Source organism: Poecilia mexicana, unplaced genomic scaffold (genome assembly GCF_051168715.1).
Source record: "Poecilia mexicana isolate PSO_F unplaced genomic scaffold, ASM5116871v1 scaffold_14, whole genome shotgun sequence".
Classification (NCBI taxonomy): Eukaryota; Metazoa; Chordata; class Actinopteri; order Cyprinodontiformes; family Poeciliidae; genus Poecilia; species Poecilia mexicana.
In genome coordinates this window covers 20,577,827-20,594,117 of record NW_028263383.1, presented here as the reverse complement: position 1 = coordinate 20,594,117, position 16,291 = coordinate 20,577,827, and the positions used below count along the sequence as shown (strand labels likewise).

General features: G+C 37.4%; 2 protein-coding genes across 2 annotated transcripts; one reads left to right on the top strand and one right to left on the bottom strand.

Annotated features, from left to right (window-relative positions):
- Positions 1 to 2,560: 2,560 nt before the first annotated feature.
- On the top strand, positions 2,561 to 8,592 carry sap30l (sap30-like). Its single transcript, XM_015001470.2, has 4 exons — positions 2,561 to 3,291; positions 4,396 to 4,518; positions 5,404 to 5,502; positions 7,179 to 8,592. Exons 1-4 carry the CDS (start codon positions 3,106 to 3,108, stop codon positions 7,305 to 7,307), a joined length of 537 nt encoding a protein of 178 aa, XP_014856956.1. The 5' UTR covers positions 2,561 to 3,105; the 3' UTR covers positions 7,308 to 8,592.
- Positions 8,593 to 10,761: 2,169 nt separating this feature from the next.
- On the bottom strand, positions 10,762 to 16,080 carry LOC106926496 (heart- and neural crest derivatives-expressed protein 1). The gene is made up of 2 exons (XM_015001466.2): positions 14,643 to 16,080; positions 10,762 to 11,850 (listed from the first exon to the last, which is right to left on the bottom strand). The coding sequence occupies exons 1-2, from the start codon at positions 15,129 to 15,131 to the stop codon at positions 11,755 to 11,757; spliced, it is 585 nt and encodes a 194-aa protein (XP_014856952.1). The 5' UTR covers positions 15,132 to 16,080; the 3' UTR covers positions 10,762 to 11,754.
- Positions 16,081 to 16,291: the final 211 nt, after the last annotated feature.

Here is a 16,291-nt window from a genome sequence, read left to right as displayed (position 1 = left end):
ACTTTCTTGTAGTGTAGTTAAGTTTCACTTTCGGTTTACTCTGTTTTCTACAGGATCTGCTGCTCTAGTATGACACCTGGTGGTTTTTTAAAGTCACAACATATATTTAAAAAAGCAATCCAGCCAAAACAGAAAGACCTATCCACCTCCACAATAAACAAACTACAGCATGGATGGATGGAAAGATATATATTCTTCATTTTAAAAGTAATTGCACTTGGGTCTTCATCTTTCCAACCTGGAACAAGAACGATTCAATAAATCATTAAAATACACAATTATAAAGACGGGCATTCCCATGATGAATGGCTATAAACACATTCATGGCCTTGTCCTGAATTACAGATAGATTAATTTCTAGGTAGGATATTTTTACAAACTAATGCATGCCTGATTTGTTTTATGAAAGGCTTTAAATTAAATTCTCTGACAATGACAGGATCATCTGCATACTTTATGATAGCTCTTTAAAATAATCTTCTTCTCTTTAAATAGATTCTTTGGGCACGTTTCCATCCCTTTTCACTTCAATCATCTCAGTGATTGAACGTGTTAAAACACTTTTTTTTTTTTCAAAATGTTAATGTCATAATCATTTCTTCTACCCACACAGAAGCTGGCAGAGCTTTTAGGCAGCAGTGATTTACTCATCAGTGAACATAGCTTCTCAGCACAGGCCATTTCCCAGAGTCTCCAGGGATGTCATATCGCTCAGCTTGTCGCTCCCGCTCCCAGATTGAGGTGTGGGGACAACTTTGAATACACTGAGAGACCACTTCACATCTTATTGCCTCTTAGAGACATTTCCCTGATGATAGCAGTACGAGAATCCTGTTAATGTTATGCTGCTCCATCATCTGCCAGTTTTAAAGTCAATCAGTCAGTGGACAATCTGCATTTCCTTCCTCTCAAGGGGAGGCACCAGGTTATTAAATTCCTGCCCACTGCCACCATCAAAAATACTCTTTAAAAAGTGTTTACTGGGTTAAGAAACATTTCAGGAAAAGATAAGATATCCAAATGGCTTTTGCTCTTTCATTCGTTCTTTTATGGTGTGACCTCTTACATTGTTTTCCTACATTAAGCTATCAGCTCAGCAAGATGAGGCAGTGTGAATACAAGGGCAAATATCACATTTGGAAAATGACAGCAAAATTACACTAGTATTCAGAAGCTCGGTTTTAAAATTGCTGCCTTCTAAAATAAATTCAAGGAAACAATCTGCCATAACAGCCAAGCTTTTGCAACAATTTGTTGCCATTTTTTCAGGAAGGGTGTTCAGGGTATTGGATGTGGCTGAGATCAGGGAACTGTTTCAAACCAAAAGCACAAAAATCATAGTGTTTGTTATGAACGTTAATATGTGCAATCAGATTGTCATAGTTGGACAATATGGTTAATATCAAGAGGTTCTTTGTTTCATGAGAAACATCGACTGGCAAAAACAACTGGTGTGTGTCAGGTGAAGCTCACCGTTGACTTGTCTTAGACAAAAATGTGTTTGACTCCATCTGTGATAAATTATGGTGCATTTTCACTTGTTAGGGGGTATAATGATAAATTTAAATGTTGTAGGGAAGATGTTCTCCTCTGACAACATGTAACAGAGAAGAAGCTGCTTGACCAACACACCTAACTGGCAATGATCTGAACAACTTACTGAAACAGTTTCCTCACACTAACACTATTTACACATAATAAATAGGATAGTGATAGAATAGGGCTCCTATCTGGGAAGACGAGCACACACTTAAACTTCAGACCTCAAAATGATTCTAATGCTGTGTTGACACTTCAAGAGCTGTTCAGGAACTAACAACTTCAATAAACTGGAGTAGTGATTTAAGAGTGATACATAAACCCCTCCAGATTATCCATTTTATACAATTTAGAATTCCTGAGAATGCCAAAAATATTATACAATCTTTAAAGAGATGTGCTGCTGCCCTTCTTTTCAAATTTATTAGTAAGCTTTTGTCTCCACCTTGTGATGCACAAGAGGATTGCGTTATGGTTTAGTCCAGAATGAATGCTGTTCCGTTCAGTATACTGCGGGTGGAAATAGAAAGTAATTCATCAACCGTGATTAATTAAGTTCACATTCTTGTAGACTTTAAATGAGTAAAAAAATAATCAAGACTTGTAATATTAACTATGGCATAATGAGGCAAAACTTGACCAAACTCTATCTATCTATCTATCTATCTATCTATCTATCTATCTATCTATCTATCTATCTATCTATCTATCTATCTATCTATCTATCTATCTATCTATCTATCTATCTATCTATCTATCAACTATATTATTGAAACTTGAATAACTTAACTGTGAAACTTAGTACCGTAAATATTTAATTTCCTATGTGTGCTGCTGCGTAATTAAAAGGCCATCTGATCTAACTGTTTCTAACGCCATATTCAACGCCTTTTCATAGTAGAAAACGGTTGAAAACTGATGTTTGCTACATCAAATAAGAATATAGATTTTGTAAATTAAGCCCGCCTTCAGGAAAAAGTTGGCCAATCACCGTCCAGGGCAAGAACTTCCGCCACACGGACGGAGCATGTTCCATTGTACCGAGCAGTTCTAAAAGAGTGTCGCAGTTTTGGAGGTGTCAACTGTTAGAATTCCGTTAAAGTTGCTTTGATTGTGGTGACCAGTTGTCGCTACTTAGTGAAGAAATCAGATGAGGTCGTTGACGACAGAGTAACGGGCGACTGCAGGGACAGAGTGCGGTGGTTCTCACCGAAGGAATTCCATCCAGCCTCAGCGGCGGCTCTTCCACCTTCTTCCGCCGGTTAGCACCGTAGCTAAACAGCCCTAGCCGCGGTTTGTTTTAACTCCCGTGAATCCGATGAGTGGAATGTTTTTAACCCGGATGCATCTCAGTTCGAGTCGGTCAGAGTCACAGACGACGAAGGCTGTTAGCTGCGGGATTAGCCGCTAAGCCGAGTTAGCTACTTGGCTAGCCAACTGTCTGGTCGCCTTGTATAAAAACAAACAAACAAACAAAAAAATAACAGCACGACGTGTAGTCGGATACAAACGTTGTTCTGGTGAATATTTATTACTTGGACTTGAATTTCACCGCAAACGTGCAGAATGAATGGGTTCAGCACAGAAGAGGACAGCCACGACGGCCCGCCGGCTCCACCGTTTTACGGCCAGAGCTGCTGTCTGATCGAGGACGGGGAGCGCTGCGGCCGCTCGGCTGGAAACGCCTCCTTCAGCAAGAGAATTCAGAAGAGCATATCGCAGAAGAAGCTGAAGCTGGACATCGACAAGAGTGTAAGATCACTTTTTTTTCTGAATGTTTACTGAAATTTTCGTTAAAAAGAAGTTTGGGACTCGAAGTCCTCAGCTGTTGTCGATGTGCTGCTGGTGTTTACGGAGTCCCGCATGTTGACTGCGACTTTAACCGTCAGGCGTTATGTAGGACAGCACTGTCGGCCCGCATCATCTTCCAGCGGTGTCACTTTTTTCTAACACACCCCCTATGCTAATTTTTTTATTTTTTATTTTTTATTGTGGTTAGTAAGCTTTTCTAAAGATGCAGGGCCAAATTTTGTCGTTTTTCGCCGACGAAAATACATCGGTAAAAACAACTGATCAACCATAGGGGAATTTGTTAAAGAATATTCTTCGTGATACTGAACAACTAATGAATCAAGTTAGATCACAACTGACAGACAGTTGCAATATCGGGTAAAACAATAGCTCTTATCATGTTCAAAGCAGGAAACTGTTTACTTCTAAGAAATGTTCAATAAGTTTATGACAGAATAAAACACCATGTTGGTACTACAAAACACAAACATGAGTAACTTTGCAAACTAACTTTTTAACCCTACACTAGGCACGATATGGGATGAGATTCTTACAAAATCCTAACTTTCAACTAAAACGCCTTACTTTCACAGTCTCACTGTATTTCCTCAAACACTAGTGTAATATTGTTGCTTTTATTTATTGATCAGGAAGAGCCATTTCTTCACGCTAGAATGATTCAATATAAGTATTTCATCTGGATTTTAAACATCAGCTTTGACATACATAAAAATGTTTATTGATCAAAATATACCTTTTTCTTGTCTTATTAATAGAGTAATAAGTCGATCAATTAGGTGGTTTATTTGCTAACATATTTTCCTGCTGTCAGCTATACAACAGGTGTCAACCCATTGTGTTAAAACAGTTAGCCTAATATTAGAGTAATATTTTTTGTGAATAAAAATATTTCCAAACAGCTGAAAAAGTGACTCTTTCTAGGAACTTCAGTGTTCTCAAAATCACAGCTTTTTAAAATATTTGCTATAGCATGATACCATAATCATGGCAGAAATATGCTTTCATTTCCAATGGTTGACCTGAAGTTGTTTTCCTACCTTCCAGGTGCGGCATCTCTACATCTGTGATTTTCACAAGAACTTCATCCAGAGCGTCCGCAACAAGAGAAAGAGGAAGACGAGTGATGATGGAGGGGAATCCCCTGACCATGATGTGGAAGTGCCTGAGGTAAGCTGGGTTAAAGTGGACTGCTGGAACTAGTAAACGTTCTCACACCAGCTGACATGTGTAAATGTTGCTTCAAAAGTAAATTAGATAATATTGTAAAATTTAATTCAATGCATATCTGTGGGGCACCAGGTAGTTACCATTATGCATATGATCTGAAATAATGGAAACATTCAGATGCTCTGAATAACAGTTTTATTATTCAGTGCTTTAAAAATAAACTCTAGTTTCAGAGAGAAACTGCAGAATTTAAGTCCACAAAACACAAGGAAAACCTGCTCAATGAATTGCAATAACAAAATATTTTTGAGTCAAAGGAGATTATAATATATACTCACATACAATGTAAATAAAGCACGTAATTTATTTCTAGAATTTTCCTTGAAAATTCAGTCCAAAGTCAGCGTGTGTGATGCTCAGGGAAACTCCAAAAAAAACCAAAGAGCTCCAGCCCAGGAACTACACATCTCAGCATGTAAAAGTTCAAAACGTGACAGGAAAAGGTTGAACAAGAGCGACTTGTTTGGAAGGGTTGGAGGAGATCCAGCAAGATTTAGATTTGCAAAGTTTTATCTGACACATTTCTTTGGACAGACGAGACCAGCATAGAGATGTTCAGTAGCAATTCACAGCATCATGTCAGGTGGCAACCAAACACCTCAAACCACAAGGTGGTGGGAAGGTGATGATTCGAGTTGGTTTCACAGCTGCACGACCAAAAAACCTGAAGTCATGGGGATTTTCTTCACACAGCTTTCCTACATGTTTTAATTGTAAAACCAGTTGTTCACTTCCTCAAAGTTGCCATTGGTCAAAGAACAGATCAGAAGGCCGTCTTCTGCTTCTTGACGTAAAACGGTCTCATCACTGTGTTGGTGTGTTCAGGTGGATCTGTTCCAGCTGCAGGTGAACACGCTGAGACGCTACAAGCGACACTACAAGCTGCAGACCAGACCCGGCCTCAACAAGGCCCAGCTGGCAGAGGTAAACGCCCGCGCACACACACAGCGTTCTATCAATAGCAAGTTACGCATCAGCTTCTATATTCAGTTGCATACTCTTACAGATGGTCAGATCCTTCAGTTTGTCTTAAATGTGTCTTGTTGTGTTTTTGAGTTTTGTCATGCATGATAAAGGTTTTGTCTTGCTGTTGATTAAAAGAAAAAAAAGAGCATGCTGTGCTCAAACTCAGTTGGAACTTCATTAACACCTCCAACTACTTTATATCAATTTTCCACTGGGTTCAAAACTTGGTGTCAGTTTCAGTTTGTTATTGTTAGAAAACAGGCCTTCATTTATTTTGGACAGGTGAGCCATTTGAAGTAATTTCCCACATAGTTCAACAGGGGGTGCTCTATATGTTTCTTTGTCTGTTAGTGATGTGGAAATTCACACTTTCCTAAAACTATTTCATAATACACCATAGACAATTTAAAAAAAAAAGCAGTTTTATTTTCAGGTTGACGATATTTACGAGATGCGTATAAAATGTGTTTGAAATGGTTTTAGCCATCATTTTAGTCACGCCCAAACGAGGTTCTCACACAGTTGCTTTCAGTTTATGGGAAACAAAAAAACAAAACATTTTTGAACATTTTTTTTTACCAAAACATTTGAACATTTTGTAACTTGAGATATTTCATGAGGTTTTATTTCTTTGTAAATAGTTTACGACTGTTGTTGTCAGATGTGTTGTCACTACAGTGTTTGAGCATAGACATGGATCCATGCTAACAAACTCTTTTGGTTAATTAATAAACAATTGGGATATTGAGATGATTTTTAACTGGGACATAATAGAGAGAAATGGTTCATCAGCCTTTTACTAAATACTTCCCGTTTTGAGCGCTGAAAATTGTTTACCCACAAACTATTTGCTGGGTCCAGAAGAAGTCTCCAAAGCTGCTTAGAGGTGTAATAATAAAGTCAAATAAGGTCTCTTCACTTTGCATCCTTAGCAGAAATTTAATAAGGCAAAGGAGAGGATTAAGTATTTACCGGAACAGATGGACATCTATCATTTATTGTGATAAATCTCTAACCGTGATAAGAATCTTTATTTATCTTTTTCATGATAAATATGCTATTGATGTTAAAAAAAAAGCAAAAAAAACTGACAGTTTGATCACAAATGTTCTTCTCACTATTGTCTCTAGTTTTGTTTCCATTAGCGTACCAATAAAAATGAATACATTTTAAAATATGATTAAGTGGAGTTACTGTGCAGATAGTGGTATAAATCACTTTTTTAAAGGGACAGTATCATGTATTTTCCTGACTGTCAGGACAATAACTGACTGTCAGTTACCACCATCAGTTGTAATAAAAGTGATGTATATGTCATATTTATAAATATGACTTTAAGAAGCTAATTTCAGATCAGGTGTTTTTTTAAGACAATATTTGATGGTGACACCACAAATGCTGTGCTTTCCAGTCACTGTCCGGCTAAACAGTTTATTACCTAAAATACATTTGTTTTAATCTTCATCTTGTTAGTTTGTATGGCCCACCCCGAGTTGAGATGATGTGATGTGACCCAGCTTGTTATATTTCTCCATTAAAAGCCAACTCCGGGTCCAGCAGTGGTTTAGCTCGGCAACTTCACCTCGAATGACCACCTTTTTATTCATTTTTAACTTTTTTCTGTTTCTCCTCAGACCGTGAGTCGTCACTTCAGGAATATACCTGTGAACGAGAAGGAGACGCTCACCTACTTCATCTACATGGTGAAGAGCAGCAAGAGCCGCCTGGACCAGAAAGCTGACGGAGGCAAACCGCTGGACTAAGCTTCCCTCTGCCGTAACCCCAGCAACAGCTCCACACCAAACCTGGACACCACTATCTGCAGCAGCTCCGCCTCCGTCCCCTTCCCACTGTCGGACCAGAACCTTTGCCGTCCTCTCAGGACGTTAAACAGAACTGGAGGAGACGTGGAGGAAGGACGAGTTTGCTTTCTCGCCGTCACTGACCTCTCCATAAGGCCTGTGGAGAAGCAAGGCTCACTGCGGAGATTTACGTTGTAATACTGTAAAAAAAAAAGAAAAATACAGCATATGATTTGAAATAACTCAGCTGAATGACATGTACAATATTGCTGCCTTAAGAGTTTAAAAAAATGGAGAAACAAAAAACACTTTGTTGGTTATTATTTTTTTCGTTTTTAGCTGGTGAATAGACTGTTAACACATTCAGGAGGAGGAGGCTGGAGGGGAAGGGGTTGAAACAAATGAAATGTTTGAAAAAGGACACAGGCTCAGGTTCACTTTCCAGGTCAAATCTAATCACATCATCGATAATAATGTGTAAAATGAAATTTAAAAACCTGAAACCAGTTCTGTTGGCCTGTTTTCAGATGGAATGTGACTGGATGGTGAGGAACGGTGCAGCGCTTTGAGCCTTTTTTCCTCAGTAGAACGTTGTTTTGTGGGTACACACTGATTTATTTCTGTTCAATTTTCTTTTTAGTTCTGCTTTTACTCTACGTGTTGTTTGAAGATACCTGCATATTTAACAATGAACTGAAACCTCCACTGGGGTAAAATCGGAAATCGAAGGCTTTTATACTTCAGAACAGAAGAATAACAGGAAGACTTTTTCTCCCAGTTTGTAAGAATTGATTACTGGGAAATGTTTGTCTTGATGCCATTCCTCCATATCAGACTTACTGAAATTCTTAAAGTCTTCACATTTCATTTCCATCTGAAATAATAATGTGAAACGAGCAGTTTCCTTCTGATCTGGTTTGGTTTACAGAAAGGGAAAGCAGGCCGGCTGAAGCCTTCATATTCCTCAGAACCGTCGTCCTCCAGCTGTTCTTGTGGACTGAACTCACTTTACGATTTCTGTTGCATTTTTCTTTGCTTTATTTTGTTTTCCAGTCTGTTGTACCTTTTTTTTTTTTTTTGCTTGTAGGTTTCTTAGTGTCATGTAGATAACATCCGTCTTTATTAACAAACAGGTCATGCCTCATTATACTGACTGTTGTATTAGAACGAAAACAGAAGAAAACATATTTAAGTATGGCTGCGTACTGCTCTTAATATTATTAATAAATGTATTGTACAGGCAGAAGAGATTTTAGGGTTTTTTCAGGAGATTCTAAGGCTTTAGCAGGTGGTTGTTCCACTCCTGTGGTTTTAAAAACTCAACAACTGAGATACCAAACAAAGAAAATGGATGAACCTTCCTGCACCTATTACTGCACACTGCCACTCAGCTGAAAGGCTTTTAGAGTTTTATATAATTAAAAAAAAATAAATAAAACATTGCTTTGACAGTTTTCAAATAATTTTCAGTCATGAAAAACACTCTAAATTACCTTGAGTGTTTGAAAATTACAGTTGAGAGGCTACAACACCCACAGACTAAACTAATTACCCAGCTAGTGTTACCTTTCATACCAGTCCATGCCCTATTTAAGGCCAATGAACAACTCATTTCTTGTCTGCGTACTTCACAGTTACATGTTTATGTTGTTTTTGTAAAACCTTAGTCATTTAGAAGCACTGCTCATCACAGTATCGGTCAAATTCAGGGTCTGCATCCTTCGAGTGTCGCATATCACATCGATGTGACCGTCGGCTCTCCAGATTCGATGACGCCTTCACCGAATGCGGCCGACTTTAATTCATTCTTTTCACTGAATATGAGAGATGAGTCTGATGCATCCTTAAACCATCATATCAAGTTTCATTGTGGGTCGAACAGGAGACTTTAGTTCTTATAATGATAGCGGATGAACCAGAAGACGGATAATAGTTTTAAATCTAAATATATTAAATGGCGGTACAAAAATTACAAGCAATATTTTGAGCTCCAGTTTTACCAGTTTGTGTTTAGCAATTGAAAGAGGGAAGGGTAGGAAATAAAAATGTAATGGCTAAGCCATCCAATTTCATAGTTGGTCACTTCTGGTTTTCTGGGTCAACGAAGGACCCGACCTATGTCAGCCAAGTAGATGCTGCCCCTGAATTTGGACTTCTTTTTCTTTCAGTTTTTCTCTTTAGGGGTCGCCACAGTTCCTAAGTTTGGACACATCTTATATTTAACTATATATTATTTGTAGATCAGTTGACCTGTATTACATGTGATATGACAGTTTAAGACATTTGATCAAACCAAAAAAGGTCTGAATAATATAAACATTATTCCTTACATTCAATTTTGACTTGATTATTGAAAATGACTCGTATGCTTTTAAAAAAATATATTTAAAGGTCTGGAGAGAAACTACAATGAATAAATTTAAAATCACATGAAGAGGTTTGTTTTTGTACTTGGAAAAACTGCCAAGTTATGAAAATCGAAGTTTCAGATCCCTTCAAAAGTTATCTTTCTGAAGTTTACAGTGAAACAGAAGTTTGAATTCAAACCCAACACCTATCAGAGTCAGATCAATAGAGTTCAATTTATTCCAAAAAAAAGTGCAGCTCCTAACAATGAGATTCACTTCAATGTAATCCCTTATCCTGAGGAAGCATGAGGGGACGGATGACAGAAATGATTTCCTTTCATAGATATAAACTTTCAGAATCGTCTCAGTGTCTGGCAGAAACACCTGGCTTCAGAGGGTGGGAAGTAGATGAATATCTTTTTGCCTTTAGAGAAAACTATCTCGTATTGTATTCAAAATAAGGCAGCAGAGAGAGTTTCCCAGAGCTGCTAGGATACAGACTCGTCACAACCTCTTGAAAAAAGTAAAAAAAAAAAAAAAAAAGAAAGAGGAAAAAAATCTGGAAAGTTTCAGAGACATAAAACCACCATTTGGGGTCACTGTTGGTCCCTCAAATAAAATGATTTATTTTTAGCTTTTTAGGTGTTTGGAAACTTTCTCAGTAAATACTTGAGTTTATTTTCTGTGAAATAAATATATAACTAAACATCCAAAACGCTTTAAAATACATTAAATCTTTTCAGTTATTTTATAGTGCTTTCTGAGACAAACATCTGAGAGATATAAAAACCAAAAATAAATTGATCAAAGTGCTGAATAAATTGCCAGTGTGGTAGTTTTTTTTTTTTTTTCTACCGGTGGAGATTACAGAAGTGAGAATTGCAACAACAAAAACATGGAATTTTCATTTTTGCATCTCCTTAAGAAAAAAAAATGCTCGAATTATCATGCGAGTTCTGGTCATATAGTTTCTAGCCTTTGAAAGAACTAATGAGTGCACATAAATCATCTAATTTTGTTACCGTAAAATCTGACGCTTATGAACAAAACCGCTGGAATTCCAAATATAATGTCATGAAATAATCCATTTATTTATGGAATCAAATATACCTTCACATCTAACACACATTTCCATTAACATTGCGCACAATAATAAACATTTTATTCCACTTTTTTTTTCTTTTTTTTTTTTTTTCTTTACATTGACCGTTTTACATGTCGGGAGTGAAAAGCTGCGTTAATGTTAGTGTCTCACTCTCGGTTGGTTTCTCTCCTCTCCTCCCGCTGGACAGTGACATTTAAAGTACTGAGGTAGATTCAATTAATTCAACAACAAGAGTCTGCAGAGTTTACACCGGTGGAGAGCGCTTGGTTATGACCGCGGATTCAGAGTCAGAATAAAACTACAACGTGATGTAGTTTTAGTGCCGTCAAGTCAAAACGGAACTCAGAATTTAAATTAAGTTCAGGTTAAATTAGAAATTAAATAATCCTGATCAGTAAGAAGTTGCTGCGAAGCCGCTTTCTGATTGCTGTAATTTACAGGTGCGAGTAAAGAAAAGCGGCACTCAAACATTAAGTCTCTTAAACGATGAAAACAGTTTGTGATTGGTTAAACATTTTCAACAGTAAAGATTACGAATCAGTGAAAAAAAAAAGTCTCAAATGTACTGCATTTCTTACCTTGTTATTATTACAATAATCGACAGACATAAAAAAAAAACTTAAAGCTTTGCGCACTCTTTGCTCTGATGGGAAGTGACAAAAAACATGGAAAGCCAGAGAACACGGACACAAATGTTTTTGGCAACATCTGCTTTGACGTGAAGACCTAAAGAGAAACAGTTAAAAAGCAGAAATACCACAAATATCTCTATCATATTATTATTATTATTGTGGGGAACACAGTAATGAGCAGCGTTCCCGCAGCTCCTTCTTTCCGCGTTGCCCTTTGATTTTCTCCCTTTTATAGCGCATCACTGCGCATGCACAGCGGTGTGTTCGGCCTTAGTCAGAGAGTGTGTGTGTGTGTGTGTGTGTGTGTGTGTTTTCTGAGGAGGTCACTGGTTGAGCTCCAGGGCCCAGACCTGCTGCGGCCACCCGGTCCGGCCCTTCACCTTCTTTTCGCCTCCAAAAGTCTCCTGCAGGCCGTCGGTCTGTGGGGGGAAAACAGCGCCATCATCATCCACATCAACGTCATCAACATCAGCAGCTCCAACTGCAGCAGCGGCTGACTCATTTTAGAGCAGAACTTTCTCTGGGATCAATGTAAAGTCATTTGGACTATAGAGAAAAGAATACTAGCTCTCTGTCTGAAAGTTTCAGTGACTTCCAGCATCAGCTCAGGCCCACTTTGGGCCGAATCCATGGGCCACGGAAAACCATAGACTTGAATTTTGAACATATATCTGGACTCTGCTCCCTGATTAAATGTTTGCTAAATTCGCACTGAAAATTCTATGCCACTTTCTATCTAAATAACGTAAAAAAAAACGTTCCTGGATTCGTAAAATTATTGGAGTTTATCAAATGATCAAACCAAACCCAGACTTCAGCGTCTGTTTTTTCTTAAATTTCGATAAAATTTAATTAAATTTAAACCATGTTTATTTTCATTACTATTAAGTGGATTAAATTCTTAACACCCGTTTTTTTTTATAGAAATGGATAAGATAAAGTTGTTTTCCGTCTAAATGTACACTCATAAAGACGTAAACATTTTTATAGGACGAATGATTATAAAATACACTGGACTCTAACTGAGGAAAATTTTGTTTTTGTATAAACAAGTTGAAAGATACCGAAATAAAGACGTCATTTGATCCCTTAATGTGGTTGAAAGATGGCTGGGGTTGGTTAAATGGGCTAACCAGGCTTTAGATGCTTTGTTTTGGCTAAATCTGGATTCAACCAATGGGCTAAAAGCACATTGTCACTGCTAAAGATTATGGAGTTCTGAAAGTGCCACAATTGAATAAACCATTAACATTGACTTGTTTAGTTTGTCTTTTAAAGTTTTAAGTATAACACATTGATTAATAACACTTTTGAATTTGTTGTGCAATTGCAGAATGATAATGAACACAATTAATTCATTAATTCATTCATTCATTCATTCATTCATTCATTCATTCATTCATTCATTCATTCATTCATTCATAAAATAATTACTTAAATGTGTCGTCAGGTATTTAAAAATGACCAAACACACGAATTATTTACTACGTTTGTAAGTAATTAAATATGTCACTAATGAAAAAGTGGGCGGAGCCAATAATGTTATGCAGATCATCATAATTGGCCTGAACCAGACCTGATGTATATATTGGCCAGTTAGATGCTAAAAGATGCTTTATATCTGAATATCCATATATGTGGAGTTTGATATGGACAATGTAATTTATATTCAGCTACAATATGAATAGGATTTTTGGGGTGTGATAAATATTTCATAATATATATTAATTTTTCAATAGTGATAAAATACTCAGCTTAATTAAATTTTTGTAATAAATCCTACTCAAATATTAGATTAGAATTTCACTGAAGATGTTGGTCCTTTAACAAGTCAACTGTATCTGTTGCGTGTTAACATCAATAACTTCTGAGAACAGAAAGATGCCAGGTTTATATGGGCTTTAACAAATAAATCTACTGAATAAAAAATATTAAGAGCAGTCTTTGAGTTAGTGGTTGAGAAAGTTTCTTTGTTGTTTAAGTTTCTATCCAGCTTCAACAGCTTTAGCAGCTGCGCCAAAACTAAATCTGAACCTCCTGGCTCTGAGAGAGTTGTTACTATGAATGACATTGTAGTTTTGATCATCACGTATGATGTTTTACTAGTTGTTTCAATAGATATAAGATGAAGAAAACAGAATATTTGTGAGAATGTAAGTATTTTAGTTAATTTGGAGTAAGTAGATGTTTAAAATGAGTTAGTTTTAATCAGTTAACTGACATAACGTCTGAATTAAATGAGTTAAATTTACCAAAATAAAATAGATATAAACAGTGAGACCAAATTTATAGCATTTTGTTTTATCAGTGTACTTCAGCTGCTCTTAACCTGTGTGCTCCTTCCAGCTGTGTGTTTGAAAGTTGCATATGTTCAGTTTTGTTTGCACGTTCAGTATTTTCCTGTTTACAGTTGATGCAGCTCATCTGGTTCTAAATAATGCAAATGAAGCTTTCCTCATCCCAGTCCCATTAATAATGTCACAGTCTGACTAATAATAGCAACTTCAAACAATATCTAATCAGGTTCTGTCAAGATAGTTTGCAGCCATAACATTTATGTGTTATGTAAAATAAAGCAAAGCTTACAAGCTGTACAGTTTATTTGTGGTTATTCAGGTTTTATTTAGTTAAACGTGAATCAGTAGAAGTAAATATTTATGAAGAACTCTGATGTTGATCCGGCTCATCATTTTTAGGAATTTGTTTAAAATAAGAATGTCACTGATGGAGTCGAACAATGAGATTAAGATTTTTTATTTATTTATTTATTTATTTTATTAGTATGGTCATAAGTGATAAAAATTACTTTGACAGGTTTAAAATACACTGTACATATGTTTTTTATGTTCCCTTAAATTTTAAGTATTTAAAAGTATAGCTTTTGAAATGACTTCCTAACGTTCTTAATTTAGATAAATTAATTCAGTGTCTCATAGTTTCTTTATGTTATTCGGAATTTTTCTGCGTAATTTCTAACAGTTAAAATCACAGACAAAAAACTTTGAACGCAAAAAATGCTTCGTATTTCAGGAGATTTTCCAGTTTAGTCAGAGCGCTCTGTAAACATTTCCAGGCCTACAGATGTTTTCACTCTGACTCAGACTTACAGGCTGCGTAAATAAGTCACCGAATTACGGGGGGAAAATGCTTCGGATTGGGAATAATTTCCAAACTCATGACAATCCAGGAGGCTCCAGCAAATATAACTCACCAGCTCTCGTTTCCTTTTCAAATCCCGCGTTTCAAATTTCTTAATCTCGGCCTTAAAGCCCTCCGTCTCGCCGGAGTCTTTGGCCAGCACGTCCATCAGATACGCGATGTAACTGGTCGCCAGGCGCAGAGTTTTGATTTTGGACAGTTTGGTGTCTGCGGGAACGTTGGGAATACACTCCCGGAGCTCCGCGAAAGCCGTGTTGATGCTCTCCGTCCTGCGGCGCTCCTTCTTCGGCCCGGACGCCCTCCTCTTTCCCATCCCCGGCTGGAGCCCCTCGAGCCGGCCGTCGTGCGCAGCTCCATGCGCGCCCAGCTCCGCGGACGGCGTGTAGGGCGCCTGGATCTGGAAATCCGCGGGCACCTCCCCGTGGTTCACCACCCAGCTCTGGAAGTACGGCGCGTCCTGGTGGCACCGCTGGACGAACGGGAAAGGTTCGTGCATCAGGTGGTGGTGGTGGTGATGCTGGTAGCCCCCGATGAGGTTCATGCTGTGCCGGGAAGAAAATGTGCTCGTTCACCTCCCCCCCCTAAACCGTCTCTGCTCGGGGATCACCAGCGAGCAGAACTCATTCGAAATTTAGTCGAGGACTCTCCTAAATTCATTTACAAGCTTAAAACAACAGAGACTCGATTTATTTCACATGGTCCAAGATTCTTAAAAAGCTCAGCTTTAAAAAGTATTCCAGGGATGAAACGTCAGCGATGCGCCGCCGTCCCGATGAAACCTCTTTTCCCGAAGAGGACGCAGTGACCTGCAGGAGAAATTTGACCCAGCTGAAGGTGTGAGGCCCCAGGTTTATATGAGCTGGATGTGAGCGTGAGAAAGAGGCAACCAATGGAGGAAATGGGAGGAGAGTTTGGAGAGGTTTGGAAGAACATGGTGCCAGAATATCACGGCACCAGAACACAGGGACCAAAACATCTGCCTCACTAGCAACAGGTTTACATGTATACAGGCATAAGTTTGATTCGTTGCTTTTTGTTTTTGTCATTGACGTTTTAATTCGGAGAGTTTTGTGATTCATCGCGCACAGAATTTTGCGGGCCATCCACATGGCTTGTAGATAGGTGCTAAAGGATGGCGGAGTTCTTTTTTTCTTTTTTTATTTCTTTTCATACATAACAGATGTTTCCTCAAAATATTTAGTTCTTATTACAGTTTCTTCTTACAAGTTATTAGCAGAATGACTAATATTGGCATTTTTCTTTAAATGCAAGAATTTCTTGTCATGCATTGAGCTGATATTTCCAATATGAAGCAGCTTTACTTTGATTTCGAAACATGAAATAATTTTATGACAATAACCAATTTATTTATTTTTTAATTTATTTGTTTATTTAATTGATTTTTATATTAATTTATATATTTCTTAATTTGTTTGTTTGTTTATATATTTATATATTAAACTATATATTTATTTATTTCCATTCATTTCTTCACTTATTTTACCCAAGTCTTTGATGAATACGTTCACATTTAAAACGAACTTTGCCGTGTATGTTTTCACAAACTAACGTCTCTGGAGTCCATTTTACATGTATTAAAAAAAGAAATCTTGAAATTTATGTTTCACATTATGTCGCATGTGCTCAATTTAATGTACTTCAAAAATATATATATTTTTCTGTTTGTTTTTAGACCATGTT